Consider the following 17,348-nt stretch of genomic DNA (forward strand, 5'->3'; position numbering starts at 1 on the left):
AGAAAGCCTAAGTGCTGAAAGTTAGAATTTGTTCTACAATTTCGGTGTAAATTGTACGGGTGTTATCGAGCAGGAAATAAGTCTCGATCGGATTGTATTTGTATTCCTTAGTGAATATCCTTCTCGCGGTTTCGAGAGGAAGGGGTGACGTAGGAGTATTATCTCCGAACATCCATAAAATCTGTTGTGTCATTTACTTTCTGTTGGCTTCTTTACATAACCGACTAATCTAACAACATCACTCAGAACCGAATCTACATCTACCACACCAAGTATCCAGATTGCCGAAACCGACCCACCATCCTTCAAATCTTCATCATCCGAAACCGACTCCGCCTATCATACACGTGTACCGCTTCAACTTGAAAGCAAACCTCTTCCGCGCTTGAACCTAGTTCAAGGGTTTGTGACAGGTTGTGTAGTATTGAAACCCCGGTGTTAATCTCTAACCGGATTAATCACCACCCTACGAGTGAGAACCGCTAACCGGTCCAACCCCCGGTCCACCAGCGGCGACCTAGATCCTAACACATTAGTAAGGAGCAAACTTGTTGAGGCAAATGCCAAAAGGAAAGTGTTGCTGCCGATTATTAAAAAATGGAAAGAGGATTTCAAACTAAGTGGGGCTACGACTAGAGTGGATAAGACTGTAATTATATTTTTAATGGCTGTTATGGAGGACTTTTTCGTCACCATCTCTAAATTCGAGGAAGTGCCTATACTGGGTGATGTAGTACCCGTAACGGCTGAAGAAATACCGAAATCTGCACTAGTTGAAGAAGGACATACAATCCAAGGTGAAGTTCAAACTGTTGAAATCGTGAAGCCTTCATTTGAAAAGGGTCAATCATCTAAGCCTACCTGGACTCCCTCTGAGGAACGAGAATTATTTTACGGTTATGATGTCAAAGGCCCGTGTGTTAAAGAAAAGTATGTTAGTTTTGGAAAACAGAAATATGAAGAAATAACTGAAAGACTTAAAGTCATTTCGGCTGACGAACTATACTCCGGTTTAATGGGATCAACCGATGACAAATCCAAGGATGAGGCCTGGCAAAATACAGCAAACTCCAACCCTCTACTTGCCGGAAAAGAAATCACAAATGCTGCCAAAACATTATCGGGTAAGTCTTCTGATCACAACAAAAGGACAAGAGATAACAGCGTTGAAAGACCGGCTTACACAGAACGATCTCTCCAAGTCAGCTCTCACGGGGTATTACCTATCCAATCTCGCGTTGTTGGTTCAACCCGATCCACCTCTGAAGAAATACGAAAGGTCAACATTGAGCAGATAATTCGAAACATCCTAGTCCCGTGGCAAACCTCCATGAAAACTCGAATAGCTGAAGCAATCAGAGAGCAAACTTCCTCATCAAGGTCTCACAATCAGAAATTGGCAAAGGTATGACAGGAAGTAGGCCAGATAAAGCCCATTTTCTCTAAAACATTTTCAACCGTTGAGATCGTATCATCACAACTTTAAGAACTAGTTAAGTCCCAAAGTGTTGCCGATGCTGAGAAACTAAGGGAGCATGAAGAAGTTTCCCGTCATTTTCAAGAAGAAGAAGATGAGAATGCGAAGGCCGCTAAAAAGACAAATGAAAAGGTCGCTCGTCGTCTTCAGGAGGAACTCAATGCAAATGAAACAACCGTGCATGCTCCTACTGCTAAGAAAACTATGGGGGATAAACAGAAGAGATCCAAGAAGTCTGAGGCAACAGAGACTGAAAGGCCGGTGAATGCGCAATCGGAGACCGAAAAACGGGAGACGGAAAAACCAAGTGATGAAAAACCGGAAGATGATGAAATACCGGAAGAAGAGGATGTATTACCGCTGATTCGAAGACGTAGAACTACAATACCCCATCCTAAATCGGCAGCACCTCCACCAGAAGTTGTTCCACGCAGTGCCTTGTCAAACCGAAGAATCCGAAGAGGTGGCGGGAGCTCGGCTGATCACAATGCTCACAATTACAATATATCTTCACACAATCTATCTTCTAATGATGGAGTAGATAAATTATAGAATTACATAACAATCTACTCTTTAATTATACAATATATAAATCACACAATTACATAATATTTATTTACATATATATTCTAACAATTTCAACTCACATTAATCAAGCATTCTGTACTTAAAGAAGGTATATATATTCTAACAATTTCAACTCATCATTAATCAAACATTCTATACTAAAGAAGGTTGCTTTGCTAACTTGGTAGTTTCCTTTCTGCTTCATTCAACTTTTGGCAGAATGATGCAGACTTAGTTTTTGGAGGGATTACAGTTGTTTGTGGAATAGTAGGGACGGTAGCCGGTGGTTACATCCTTGATTGTATGACATGCACCATTCCCAATGCATTTAAGGTACATTTCTTTAATTCAAAGCTATTTTGTAAGAACAAATTGTGCATGATGATGTTTCTCTGCTATTTTTGTAGCTTCTATCTACAGCAACATTTTTTGGGGCTGTCTTTTGCTTCTCTGCCTTCTGCTTCAAGAACATGTATGTTTTCCTGGTGCTTTTTTCAATTGGTGAGATGCTTGTATTCTCCATACAGGTAACTAGTTATGTAATACGAAGCACAAATTTTCATTCTAACAATACCCATTTTCTGTTGCAAACATGTTCAGAGCATAATTTTTTGTTTTATCCATTATTTTCCTTTGACAAATTCAGGGACACTACATAATTTGTAGAATTGGACAGGAATTTCAATGTGTGTTTGTATTGAACTTGTAAATTATATTTGGCTTTCCAGGGTCCTGTAAATTACATTTCTCTTCACTGTGTTAAACCAAGCATGAGACCAATCGCATTGGCTATGTCTACAGTCTCTATTCATATATTTGGAGATGTCCCTTCTTCGCCCCTTGTTGGGGTTCTTCAGGTAATTTAACTAGTTTGAAATGTTCAAATGCTTTCAAAGTCACATACATACATGGTTATGGATGAATTGAGCTTTTAGTTTAGCTAGTCTAGATAAGTGTTTGATCAACCTTGGCTTTTTATCTAATTAAGTCCAAGTTCAGACACTTGTGACTTAACACAACTTTTGTTGTAATAAAAATAATAATATTTGATATAATTTTGTTTAAAACAATAAGATTATGTTTGGTTGAGGTAGAATTGTAATTAAAAATGGAATTGAGGTCCAATTCCAAATTATTATAAGGAATAGCAATTCATACCCTTCTGTTAATACCTATCTATATATGGCTGGTGCAAGATAGTATCAACAACTGGAGGATTTCGGCTCTTATCTTAACATCTGGTTTCTTTGTGGCATCTGCAGTATGGTTTACAGGTAAGTTAAAGCGTATTTTGATCATAACTATCTCTCAAAGCAAGATCTGACAATTTTCTTTCTACTCCTGTAGGGATCTTCCTTGAAGCCACAGATAGATTCACTGAGGATACCGAGAATCCTACAACGACAACTGACAATTCTACAACAACAACTCCATTGCTAGGAGATGAATCGGCTGGTGAAGCTTAATGACACATCATATTCCTAATTTAACATTTCTTTGTATGAAAGAAATTTGCATTGGTAAGTAAGAAGATGATGCAATTTAGATGTAAATCTAATGTTATACAAGATCGCAATGCTAAGCTGCTGCTGTTTAATCTCAGTTGTGTGAAATAGAATACTGGTGCTCATGTCTGTGTGCCTATATATATGTTATATATATATGAACTCTGATGTTAAGATCAATGTCCTATCATTTGGAGTGATATATTGATCATTCTTACTTGTCTTTTCAGGTAAATGAATAATAAATATTACTTTTACATGCTATCTGGAAAAAAATCTAAGGTGGTAAAAGATCACAATGATTGATAAATTTCAATTATATTTAAAGAATACTTTTATATTAATTGATATAAAAAATACTCAAAAAAGTTATATTTATATCAATTGAAATAAAAATTATATTATAATCTCAATAATCACAGAGAAAATAAGTATAGAAAAAAAAACATTTTTAATTTTAACATCATTGAAATATAATTTTTTAAAGAAATCAATAATACAAAGATTTTGAGAATCACCAATTTTTCTTTTCTAGTGAGTAATAATTATAAGAAGCACTTTATTTCAAGCAGTTATATTCCTTGTTTATTTAATTTTTATTATGAAAATTTGTGTATCTATCAAAATTAACTTAAATAGAAAAGAATATGTGGATGAGAACAATGAAATGAAAAGCAAGTAAAAGTATAAGCTAAATTTTCTAACTTTTTACCTTTATCAAATCCTCATTCACTAAGCTAACCTCCGGACTTATAGACAATTTCAATCCCCTGATTTATTGACAAATTCTACAATTTAAGGCATTAAACAACTATATACAAAATAATTTTTTAATTGAAATATGTTAAAGTAAAATATTATATAACATTGTTCGACATGCGAGTGGAAGGAAATTAACCAATTCATCACAATTGAGCCAACCAAACCGGATAAACGGCGATATTTTAAACCACTGAACCAAATTTGATTAGTTGGTTTAGACCTAGAATTGATTACTATTTTTCCATATGAATAGTTATGTTTTTAAGCATTAAACTAAATGGTTCTTACAAAAATATAAATAATAATAGTTGAATTTTTATTTACCCTAAATAGATTTATATATAGTTTATTATTATTGTTAATTTTTTAAAAGCAAAATTTATAACTCCTTATATTGTTTAACAATGACAAATAAAAAAATAAAATTGATCTAAAGTTATCTTTTAACGGAAAAAAATGAACCAATTAACAAATCAAAATCAATGATGTGAAATTTTATCAAATCAATATTAACAATTTGATTGAATATTCCATTTTAAAAAGATCTAACCATAATAGATCAATTTATATTTACAGAGAAAATATAATATTTAACATTATAAGATCCGTTTGAAAGCTACAATATATTGTATCCAAAATATATTTTTAATGCTATTTGAGAGGCAATATGATGAGTTGTCTGGATCCAACTCTTTTAATTGTGATATTTAAAATAAATTAAGGGAATTTAAAGTATGAGCACATTGGACATGAGTATACAAATTTACATAAAAACTTGTAAAATAAAGATGGGATTTAGAGGTAACCAATGCTGTGAGTAGCTCTAATGCCACCATTTTTGTGGCATTTCATGCTCTTTGTGATTTATGTTCGTTGGTTACATTTTCCTTGTTTTGGGCTAGGGTCTTAAATGAATATTTTATTTTATTATATTTATTTTTTATTTTTATATTTTTTTGAATGAAAGAGAACTAACATGACACCCCAAATCATAACCTCCTTAAACACAAAAATTGAATTTTTAATCCTTCTCTATATACAAAATGAAAGTAAAAATGATCATGTAATTTTAGGGTTACTTGAAATTCAACCAAAAGATGATTAGGCAGTATGAAACAACTCAAATTAGTTCAATAATCATATAATTTTAGAAAAATATTTTATCTTAATCTCTTAATTTAATTTTAATTTTAATTTTATGAAATATTAAAAAAATAGTGAATTCTTTTGAATTAGAGAATAAGTTTTCATTTCATAAAGCGACATAGTTGAAGGATTCAAAAATGTCTTCTTCTTCAACGGAACTTTTAGAAACAATTAAGAACATATCAAGTGATGATTCGACGGAAAAATCGACAGCCTTCGGGACTTCTATTACGTCTGTGTCTCAAATCAAATTTGGAGCCCGCACTCTTAGGAGGAAAACGTCTCAAAAATCACTAGAAACAGTTGGGTATCAGTGAAGACATTGTCCTCCAAAACTGCCGAATTGTCTGAAACTTTGTGATTTGGTATCTTAGTGGCTATGATATTATATGTTGTAGAAAATATTTTCGACATAACATTCAACGGACTCAAAAAAGTAGAATTTGTGAGTAACATTAGTTTGAGTATGTCCACAAGTTTAGATATTTTCGACCAAGACCTCTATTACTTTGTATAAAGTTATGAAAATTTAATATTTGGAAAATTATATTATTTATTGAAAATTTAATATTTTAACGAATTATACTATAACTATTTATTGAAAATATTTGATATCTAAAATGAAACCCTTTAAATGTTAAAATTACGATATTATAGACCTATCGAAAATATCGTACCGCAATATATCAAAAATGTCATTTTTAAGGTATATTGAGAAAAAAAAGTAAGGTATAGTACTGATATCGAAATTATTTGTATAGTAAAGATATGAAATTTTCAAAATTTTATTATAACGAGATATATCGAAATAATATTTATAAATTTATATATATATATATATATTACTTATAAGGAAATAAATAGATTTAATATTAATTTAATTAAATAAACATAATCATTTTAAATCAAATCAAAATATAATTATATGTATTTTAATATATGTTATCTCTAGACGATAAGATTAAAAAAAGATTCAACCAAACTTTTAATCTCTTAAGCAGTGGAAAAGAGGAAAAGAGTAAACTAAGTACTCAATTTTTTTCAATTATTATCATGGATATTTTTGCAATGTCATACTCAACGCTTTCTAGTGAGTCTGTTTTTAGCTTGTATAAGAGAATAATTGATCTTTTAGGAGAAGATTGAGTCTTAAAATGGTTAAAATGGTCGAGATATTAGTTTACACAAATGATTGAATAAAATGAGATAAATTCAACTTAGGATAAATTCTACATGTGATGAATTTGAATTGTTCAATGAAAATGAACAAATTAAAAAGAGTGAGAGATTTTTATTAATTAAGTCTAAATTAACTAATATTCATTATTATTATTGTTATTGTTCCTAACATGAATTGTATTATCAATTTATATAAAAAAATTACAGATACAAATGGTATTAAACATCGTTTTGAATCTCTCTCATATTCACTTTAGTCTTGTTGAGTTTTACAACAACAAAACTATGGATCTTCTTCGAAATCAAACATGCTCTGCTCTCAAATGAAAGAAGTGATTACACTAGGAATGATTGGACCACTCCATAATCAAAAGCTCCCCCAATCTTTCTCTCTGGATCAGCCAAAGAACAAGAAGAAGAAGGAAACCAGAAAACCCTAGATCTGTAATTCACCCTCTCTCAACTTTACTCTCAGTTATGAGAAAAATATCCAAAAAAAGTATTTATATTCTAACCCGTTTTTATAACAGAAAACTCTAACCCGTTTACTAGGAATTTAAAACCCGCCCACAACGGCAAGGAACACCTCAACAATTCTCCCCCTTCCGAGCCATGGGAGAATGTTGCTATAAACATTCATCATCGTGACGATTCTGCCAGAACCATTCCAGCTTTGGCACAACATATCTCATGCTTACCTCTTGGCAAGCCCTTTGTCATCATATCTAACTCGTTCTCATCTGTATGCACTTTCTCCAAGTATAACTCCTTCTTCTCGAGTACTTCACGGATCCAATGGTACCTTTTTTGGATGTGTTTTGAACGTGAATGGAAACTTGGACTCTTGCTCACATGTATAGTACTTTGTGAGTCACTAAACACCACAAACCTGTCTTGTGTAATGCTTATTTCTTTCAATAATTCTTTCATCCATCTCATTTCCTTACAACATTCAGTAATGGCAATATATTCAGCTTCTGTAGTAGACAAAGCAACACATTTCTGTAGACGAGATTGCCATGATACAACTCCTCTTCCAAAAGTAAACAAATACCCTAAAGTTGATCTCATAGTGTCAATATCACCACTCATATCTGAATCAGAAAACCCTTCAACATGTGGCTTTCCAGTACCATAATACAAATCATATTTGGAGGTCCCTCGAAGATATCTCATTAGCCACTTAACCGCTTCCCAATGTGTCTTACTGGGATTTGAAAGGAAACGATTAAGTACTCCAACCGCATGAGCTATATCCGATCTTATACAAACCATTGCATACATCAGACTGCCTATTGCTGAAGCATATGGAACACTGCACATTTCTTGTCTTTCCTCTTCATCCTTGGGAGACATTGTCTTGTTTATTTTCAAGTGTGTAGCCAATGGACAAGCAACTGACTTTTCCTTGTCCACACAAAATCGTTTTAGAATCTTCTTAATATATCTCTCTTGAGACAACCATAGCCTTTTCTTCACCCGATCACGAATGACCTGCATTCCAAGAATTCGTCTTTTTTAACCCAAGTCTTTCATCTCAAAAGACTTAGTCAAATCCTTTTTCAACTTGGCAATCTTGAGCTTGTCTCTCCAACAATCAGCATGTCATCAACATATAGGAGAAGTATAATAAAATCATTAGAAGAAAACTTTTTCACAAAGACACAGTGATCTGTAGACGTCTTCATGTACCCATGGATTGTCATGAACGACTCAAACTTAAGATACCACTGCCTTGGTGCTTGTTTCAAACCGTACAGACTTTTGACAAGTTTGCACAACTTGTTTTCCCCACCTTTCTTATTATAACCTTCAGGTTTCTCTATATAAACATCTTCATCCAAATCACCATGAAGAAATGCAGTCTTGACATCAAGCTGTTCAACCTCAAGATCCATACAAGCAGCTAGACTTAACACCACCCGGATAGAAGTCATCTTCACTACTGGTAAAAAAATCTCATCATAATCGATTCCATGCCTCTGGCCAAAACATCTGAGAACCAGCCTAGTCTTGTATCTTGTCTTGCTATCATCACCTTCTTGTTTGATCTTGTCACTAGTAGAAAATAGGTCTTCTGTAACGACTCCTAGTAACGGCGTTCGAACGCCCTTACTAATAATTTTGATCAGTAATGGTTATATTAAGCCGTTACAATTATCAGTACATTAGTAACGGTTATATAAACCGTTACAGATAAGGAGAGAAATCTGTAACGGTTTTGTTCCAAAACCGTTACAGACATAATATCTGTAACGGTTATAAAGGAAACCATTACAGAAAGTGAGCCGTCTTTTCAACATCTCTTCTAGTATCTGTAACGGTTATAGAGAAAGCCGTTACAGATAAGGCTTCAGTTAAGGTTTTAGTGAGGGATATCTATAACGTTTTTTGATGGAAACCATTACATATACTATATCTGTAACTGTTATAAAAAAACCTTTACAGAAAGCGAGCCATCTTTTCCATTTCTCTCCTAGTATCTGTAACAGTTATTGAGAAAGCCGTTATAGATAAGGCTTCAGTTAAAGCTTTTAGTGAGTGATATCTATAACGGTTTTCATCAAACACCGTTACAGACAATATATTAGTAACGGTTTAGGGTTTAACCGTTACAGATAGAGTATCTGTCTTTCCAAATTCTCTATTAGTATCTGTAACGGTTTTCTAAATAACCGTTACAGATACTCATTAATAAACCGCGCGCGCCTCCCTTCTTCCTTTCTTTCTTTTCTTTTCTTTTCTTCTTCCGTTTTCTTCCGCGCCTGTTTCTTTTCTTCTTCCGTCTGAAGTCGCCGCCGGTTATCTTCTTCATCTTCCGTCGATCTTCTTCTTCCGCCCATTTTCTGATTCCGCCGATCAACCGCCCCAATCAGGTAAGTTCTCTGTTCTCTTCTCTTCTTCTTCCCTCTTCTCTCTTCTTCTTCCCTCTTCTTTGTTCCGCCGATCATCTGCCCTGTCCGATCACCACCGCGCGCCGCTGCATTCCGATCAATCAGGTTAGTTCGAATCACTAATGATTAGTTATTGGATTACATGCTGCATTTCGAATCACTATATATAGTTAAACTAGTCTTCTTTATAACTTTTGAATCAGTATTAACTTTTCTTCTGTATAATATTGGATTACAGCCGCTTTTCCATGATTTATTGTATAACTTTTTAATTGCATATATATGTCTTCTGAATATTTGTTTCGAATCAGGTTTGCTGTCTGTTGTTGGAAGTTAACCGTTTTGAATGAATCATAAGGTATTCCTAATCTTATGACTTTTCTTTTTAAGTTCTTAATTCCACTGATGAAACGTCTAAAGCTTGTTGATCTAGGAGATCATTTAGTTTGTATGCAACTTTACCATGATGATCAATAGCATTGACCCTAAGGCTTTTATAGTATAGTCTTTCAGGTTATCCAAGACCCTTAAAAGAAAAACATATTAGAAAACACCTCATTTGAGGAGCTCATTATACCCACTACTAAGCGAGCTCCCATTTGAAAATACGTTTTGGAGTTGAATTTGGATCTGGGTATGAGTTTTGACGTGAAAAAATCAACAAATTTGATATAATTGGAATAACTTGTTAATGCACCGAAATCTCATCATCTTCAAGATACCCTAAATCTCAAATTCCCATAGATTCATTTTTAAGTGTATATGGATCTGTGTATATGGATCTCTCTTAAATTTTCCATTATAATTAAAATACAATAATAATGATGTTTTGTCATCTTTCTTTCTCTTTGTTGGAAGTGGGGACACCACACAAATGATCAAATATATATATATATATTATAAATGCCTTCGTGTTTGATAGATTTCCATTAATAATTTGTTTTAAGTTTCTTGTCTTATAAGCCTGCGGTCCTCATATTGCGGTGTTGTAGGATTGGACGGTGGCATATTGCTTGATTCCTGCCTGCAATTCTAGCTGTTGATTTTCTCATCCTAAGGTTCGAATTCAATGTTAATCTTTCCTAATTTATTATGTTGGATGTTCCTATCAACTGGTTTGACAGGACTGACAGACTGGCTGGCTGTGTTTTCTCTTGGGTGCAATGCATTTTATAAAATATACAATTGAGAATGAGTTCAATCTTATGATTTTGATATATAGGTCCATTTTGAAACACTTCTTAATAGGCTTTGAGTTCAATCCAATGAATTGTGATTTTGATGCAATAGTTTGTTTATTATCTTATTTGATATGTTTAAGCTAAGAAATCATGCTAGAATTGAGCATACAGTTTTAAATAGTTAAACTAGGAAGGTGCACATAAATGTTATACTTAAATATGCAATTTTGGTGCATTATTTCTCAATACTCTTTTTCATTCTATTTTGCAGAATATTCAATTTTTATCGAATTTGCCTTGCATTTCCTGTCGCTGATTGAAGTTTGCCCTTTCAGATTCAGGTTAGTTCTTATTTACAATCACTGTTTGATTGTTAGATTAGTATATTATTGGATTATAACATTGTTAGATTAGTAGATTATTGATGTTAGGTTAGTGCATAATTTGTATGTTAGGTTAGATAATATTGAATGCTAATTAGATTATTTGATGTTAGATTATTGGATTGGTAGATTAAGTTAGATTATTTGTATGTTAGATTATTGATGGATTGTTGGTTTATTAGGTTATTGCATGTTTGGATTAGTAGATTAATAAATGATTTGTATGTTTGATTATTGATGTTAGGTTGTTGGATTATTAATTTTTATGTTAGGTTAGATGGAAATCTCAGACAAAACATGGATGACTATACTTCGTACCGATCCTAAATATAGTGAGGGAGTTGACAAATTCATAGAATTTGCTGAAAAGTCTACGGGTAGATCATCGATAGCATGTCCTTGTGTAAGGTGTGCAAATCGAGTATATGAGAATAAGAGTGTGGTTAGATCCCATCTGATTGTATACGGAATAAGAAAAAATTATAGTTTTTGGTATTTTCACGGTGAAAAGAGATCAATTGAACATCAAATTGTAAATGCTGTTATCGAGAATGTGGAGGAAGATGAATCAGATGATGAAATTGAAGACGAACCGATCAATGAACCACCAAATAACGAGACTAATATCATGGAAGACGTACCTGTTGAAGTTTGTGAGGATCATCTAATGGAAGATATTATTACTGAGGATCATATAATGGAGGATATTATTGCTGATTTGTACCCTAATGTTAACAATGAGAATGAACATCCGAGTGAAAATGAGCCTTTCGTTGATGATGCTAATACGTTTTACAAATTGTTGGACGATTCGAAACTACCTTTGTATGAAGGTTCTCGCATTTCCAAAGCCTCAACTATTCTTAAACTTCTTCACATAAAGAATGTAGGTCAGTGGACAAACACGTCATTTGATTTATTGTTGAGTTTATTGAAGGAGGAAATACTGCCAATTCATAATCAACTACTGAATTCGTATTATGAGTGCAAGAAATTCATTAAAGACATGGGCCTATCATATGAAACAATTGACGCGTGTAAGAATGATTGCAAGCTTTTTCGTAAAGAGGATAAGGATTTACAACAATGTAAAGTTTGTGGGCTTTCTAGGTGGAATGTCAATAAATCTAATGGTACAATTCGAACGAAGGTGAATGGTAAGTATATACCCAACAAGTCGCTGCGCTATTTTCCATTAAAACCGAGGTTGCAAAGATTATACATGTGTTCCAAAACTGCTCCACGCATGACTTGGCATACAGATAACAATCCCGAAGATGATGTGCTGAGGCATCCTTCTAATTCAATGACATGGAAGACCTTTGATAACTTGTACCCAAATTTCTCAACAGAACCTCGAAATGTGCGACTTGGTTTGGCTAGTGATGGTTTTCAACCTTTTGCTAGCGGAAAAACATCGTACAACATTTGGCCAGTTATTCTCATCCCTTACAACGTCTCTCCTACCACATGTATGGACAAAAACAATTTTCTTCTTTCAATGCTCATTCCAGGACCAAAAAGTCCCGGTGATTGTATTGACGTATTTCTTGAGCCACTTATTGAAGAGTTGACGGAATTGTGGAATACCGGTGTGAAGACATACGATGCAAGCAGAAAACAATATTTTAATTTACGGGCAGCTCTTATGTGGACTATTAATGATTTCCCGGCATATGAAAATTTGTCTGGATGGAGTACAAAGGGGAAATTGGCATGTCCGTCTTGTAATCAGAACACCGCGTCTTTGAGGTTAACAAATTGCCAGAAGGAGTGTTACATGAATCATCGACGATTCCTCCCGTCTAATCATCGATGGCGCAAAGAGACCAATACGTTTGACGGGTATACTGAGCATAGAGGTCCTCCTGTACTATTATCGGGTTCCGAAATTCAATTGCAGGCGCGAGATCTAAAGGAAATTTGTTTGACAAAGTACCTGCCAAAGAAAACGAAAGTTATACATGAATCCCGATGTAATAATTTGAACAAATTCAATATATTTTTTCAATTGCCTTACTGGAAATCTTTGATGTTGAGACATAATTTGGATGTAATGCATATTGAGAAGAATATATGTGATAGTTTGTTGGGAACTTTAATGAATTTCAAAGAAAAGACCAAGGATGGAATTAAAGCAAGGAAAGATTTGGTCATAATGAACATAAAACATTACTTACATCCGGTTGAAGTTGATGGTGTTCTTCGGTGTCCGCCGGCCCCCTATGCATTGTCCTCAGAACACAAGAAACGTTTATGCCAATTTTTGAGATAAGATCGACGATGAACTTCTTATTATCCAGGATTCCCGGTGATCAACGTCCACATGCCCCTCCCACTCGAGATGATGCCCCTCCTACTTAGAGATGATGCCCTTTCCACTTGATCGTCGCTTTCCCACTTGAATTCTAGTTAGTTGAAATTTTATTTGAAGTACGTTAATTAATGGTTTTGTGGATTTGTGATATGATTTTGTAGTTTGTGATATGATTGTAGTTTTTGGATGGATTATAGTTTGTGGATGGATTGTAGTAGTTTGTGGATGATTATTGTTTTGAATTAATGATTGTAGTTTTGGGTTTTGGGTTATTGATGATTGTGCTTTTTGGTTTTTGGTTATTGATGATTGTGGTTTTATATAGGTAAAAATTTGTAAAAAAAACGATTAGGGTTTAGTAACGGTTAAATAAATTCAAAAACCGTTACTATACACTTAACTGTAACAGTTTAACAAATAAAAAATCGTCACAGAAACAACACAATTATCTGTAACGGTTTTCGAAAACCGTTACAGATACTGCTGCCTTTCAGTAACGGTTTTTAGCCGGCTAAAACCGTTACTGTTGTTTATTTAATATCAGTAAGGGTTTTTTAAAACCGTTACAGATACTTGTGTTGTTTCTGTGACGGTTTTAAGACGGCTAGAACCGTTACTGTTGTTCCTTTAATATCAGTAACGGTTTTTGAACGCCGTTACTGTATACCCATTTATTTTGTAATACTTATTTGTTCTCTGATCTTTCAACTAGATCATATGTGCCATTTTTCAGCACTAACTTCATCTCTTCATCCATGGCAGCTAACCATTCTTTCTTATTAGCATTCTCAAGAGCCTCCTTGTAATATATAGGCTCCCACAATCAGTTAGAAGGACATACTCTGTAGAAGAGTACTTAGAACTTGATCTTTTCTCCCTAGTAAACCTCCTAAGTACTTCTGTTTGTCGATTCTGTTGATTTCCATCTTCTTGTTGAACTTCAAAATCAACCTCAAAATTATCACCAAGATTAGTTTTAGTATCAGTATCATTTCTATGGCCTACAGCTTGACCAGGAACATCATCATCACTATTTGAGTTTGAAGCTACATGTGGCCTTGTCTCCTCAACATCATGAGACATCTCAAGACCAGAAAGATCACGTATGTATGCATCAAGCTTTTTACCATCTTCAAAATTCTCAATAGTCTGATCTTCAAGGAATACCACATCTCGGCTTCTCAAAACCATCTTGTCAACTGGGTCATAACACCTGTATCCCCACTTTTCATACCATAACCCAAAAATATGCATTGCCTAGTTTTTGCATCTAGCTTAGACCTCTCATCTTTTGGAACATGCACAAAAGCTCTACAACCAAAAACACGTAAATAGTCATAATTAACATCTTTACCTGACCAGACGCTTTTTACACACTTATTATTCAATAGTTTGGAGGGAGAACGGTTGATCACATATACTGCAGTGCTCATGGCTTCAGCCTAGAAATACTTAGCCAACTTGGCATGAAAGAGCATACTCCTCATCCGTTCCAGCATTGTTCTATTCATCCTCTCTGCCACACCATTTTGTTGTGGAGTCTTGGGCATTGTCTGTTCATGTCGAATACCCTGCTCTTTACAATAATCATCAAATGATCTTATGGACTCTCCCCCGTTATCTAACCGCACCCTCATCAGTTTTCTTCTTGTCTCTCTTTCAACCAGCTTGTGAAAGACCTCAAACATTGCTGCAACCTCATCCTTGGACTTAATAGCATAGGCCAAAACTTTCCTAGATGCATCGTCTATAAATGATACAAAATAGGAAGCATCACCTATGGATTTAATCTTCATAGGACCATAAACATCTGTATGGACCAGTTCAAGGACATTCTTTTTCAGTTCAACTTTTGACTTACTGAAGGAGACTCTGTTCTACTTACCTTTCAATCAATGCTCACAATTTTCAAGATGAGCATCCTTGAGATTTAGCAACTCATTCCTCTTGATCAAAACATTCAGCCCCTTTTCACTGATGTGACCTAGTCTCTTGTGCCACAACTCAGAGGATGACTCCGTCAAAATAGAATATGTTGCATCAAAGACAATTTTCAAATTTGTCTTGTATAAGGAACAACATTTCTTACCTCGTGCAACAACCAATGAACCCTTGCTTAGTTTCCATGCTCCACCACTAAAAACATTATGGTAGCCTCCATCATCGAGCTTACCTGCTCAAATCAAATTCATTCTCAAATCAGGAACATGTCTTACATATCTCAATGTCAGGAAACAACCCATGTTTGTCTCGATTTTAACATCACCAATACCAACTATCTTGGACACACCACTGTTACCCATGCAAACCTCACCATAATCACCAACTTTGTAGGACTGGAAGTAACCTTTTTGTGGAGTAATATAGAATGAAACACCTGTGTCAACAATCCATGCTGTTTCATTTGAAGATGTGCTAAGACAAGAGTCTTGACAGTTAGAAGCATATGTCAGTTCACCATTTGAAGCATAAGCAGATGTATCTGCACTTTGTTCTTTCTTTTCTCTGGGATTCACTGTACCCTTCGCTTTATCATTTTTAAATTTCCAGCACTCATTTTTACAGTGACCCAATTTTCCACAGTAACGGCAAGCACCATCTTTCTTTGGAGTTCTACACTTGCTTCTAGACTTGCCCCTGCTCGTACCACTTCTATTATCCTTTGATCTTCCACTATCATCCACCAATATATCAGACTTAGATGGTTTATCCCCCTTTCGATTCTTCTCATCATGTAAGGAACTAGTGACAAATGCCATGTTGACTTTACCATTTGGTGCTGAGTTGCTGAGAGTGATAATAAGTGTCTCCCAACTTGCAGGCAAAGATCCAAGGACTAAAAGTGCTTGCACCTCATCATCAAAGTTTATCTTCATACTAATCAACTGATTCAAAATATTTTAAAATTCATTCAAGTGCTCAGCAATTGATTTATTATCAATGTACTTCAGATTCACCAGCCTTCGTACCAGTGTTGCTTTATTCCCTACTGACCTCCCAGCATAGAGAGCTTCAAGTTTGCTCCACACACAATACGCCGTAGTCTCGTTCTCAACATGGTGCACAACATTTACACCAACCCATGAACGAATAAAGCTGCATGCCTTTCTATCTGTCTTTTTCAATCAGCCTCTTTTGTAGTCTCAGGTCTAACATCCTCATTTTCAATTGCTTCATTCAAATCATCCGAAACTAACAGATCACTAATCATCAGTTTCCATTGCCTGTAGTTTGTACCATTCAGACTCACCATATCAGGTCTAGATTTCCCCATTATTACTGCCTTAACAACTAACAAAAACCCCAGCGAAGAAACTAGTTGATCTCTTTTATGAATTTCGCCAAATAACCAGCAGAGCACTCTACTCCAATGTTAAAACAGATAACCAATGAATACTGCTCTGATACCACTGTTGGGTTTTGCAACAACAAAACTATGGATCTTCTTCGAAATCAAACATGCTCTACTCTCAAATGAAAGAAGTGATTACAGTAGGAATGATTGGACTACTCCACAATCAAAAGCTCCCCCAATCTTTCTCTCTGGATCAGCCAAAGAACAAGAAGAAGAAGGATACCAGAAAACCCTATATATATAATTCACTTTCTCTTAACTTTACTCTCAGTTATGAGAAAAATACCCAAAAAAAATATTTATACTCTAACCCGTTTTCATAACAGAAAACTTTGACCCGTTTACCCGGAATTTAAAACCCGCCCACAATGGCAAGGAACACCTCAACAAGTCTAACTTAAAGTCTATACTTATGTTTATTTTTGATAATTTTAATTTTTGTAACTAAATTTAATTTTTAACATTTACTAGTTTTTAAAAATGTTGGATTTTTAAAAAAATGTTTTAGTTTATGATAAATATTTTTAATTTTTAATTTTATGTAAATATTTCATAAGTATAGACCAACATATTAATAGAAAA

The 17,348-nt window shown here is 34.5% G+C and overlaps 1 protein-coding gene across 1 annotated transcript; it reads left to right on the forward strand.

Annotated features, from left to right (window-relative positions):
• The first annotated feature begins 2,166 nt into the window (after nucleotides 1-2,166).
• On the forward strand, nucleotides 2,167-3,679 carry LOC124918449 (probable sphingolipid transporter spinster homolog 2). Its single transcript, XM_047458598.1, has 5 exons — nucleotides 2,167-2,377; nucleotides 2,452-2,571; nucleotides 2,773-2,901; nucleotides 3,240-3,318; nucleotides 3,392-3,679. Exons 1-5 carry the CDS (start codon nucleotides 2,348-2,350, stop codon nucleotides 3,508-3,510), a joined length of 477 nt encoding a protein of 158 aa, XP_047314554.1. The 5' UTR covers nucleotides 2,167-2,347; the 3' UTR covers nucleotides 3,511-3,679.
• The last annotated feature ends 13,669 nt before the right edge of the window (nucleotides 3,680-17,348 follow it).

Source organism: Impatiens glandulifera, unplaced genomic scaffold (genome assembly GCF_907164915.1).
Source record: "Impatiens glandulifera unplaced genomic scaffold, dImpGla2.1, whole genome shotgun sequence".
Classification (NCBI taxonomy): domain Eukaryota; kingdom Viridiplantae; phylum Streptophyta; class Magnoliopsida; order Ericales; family Balsaminaceae; genus Impatiens; species Impatiens glandulifera.

Coding starts and splice junctions, on each gene's coding strand:
- LOC124918449 (XM_047458598.1), top strand. CDS start 2,348: ATGACATGCACCATTCCCAATGCATTTAAG. Junction 2,902..3,239: donor CCCTTGTTGGGGTTCTTCAG/GTAATTTAACTA, acceptor TGGCTGGTGCAA/GATAGTATCAACAACTGGAG. Junction 3,319..3,391: donor ATCTGCAGTATGGTTTACAG/GTAAGTTAAAGC, acceptor CTACTCCTGTAG/GGATCTTCCTTGAAGCCACA.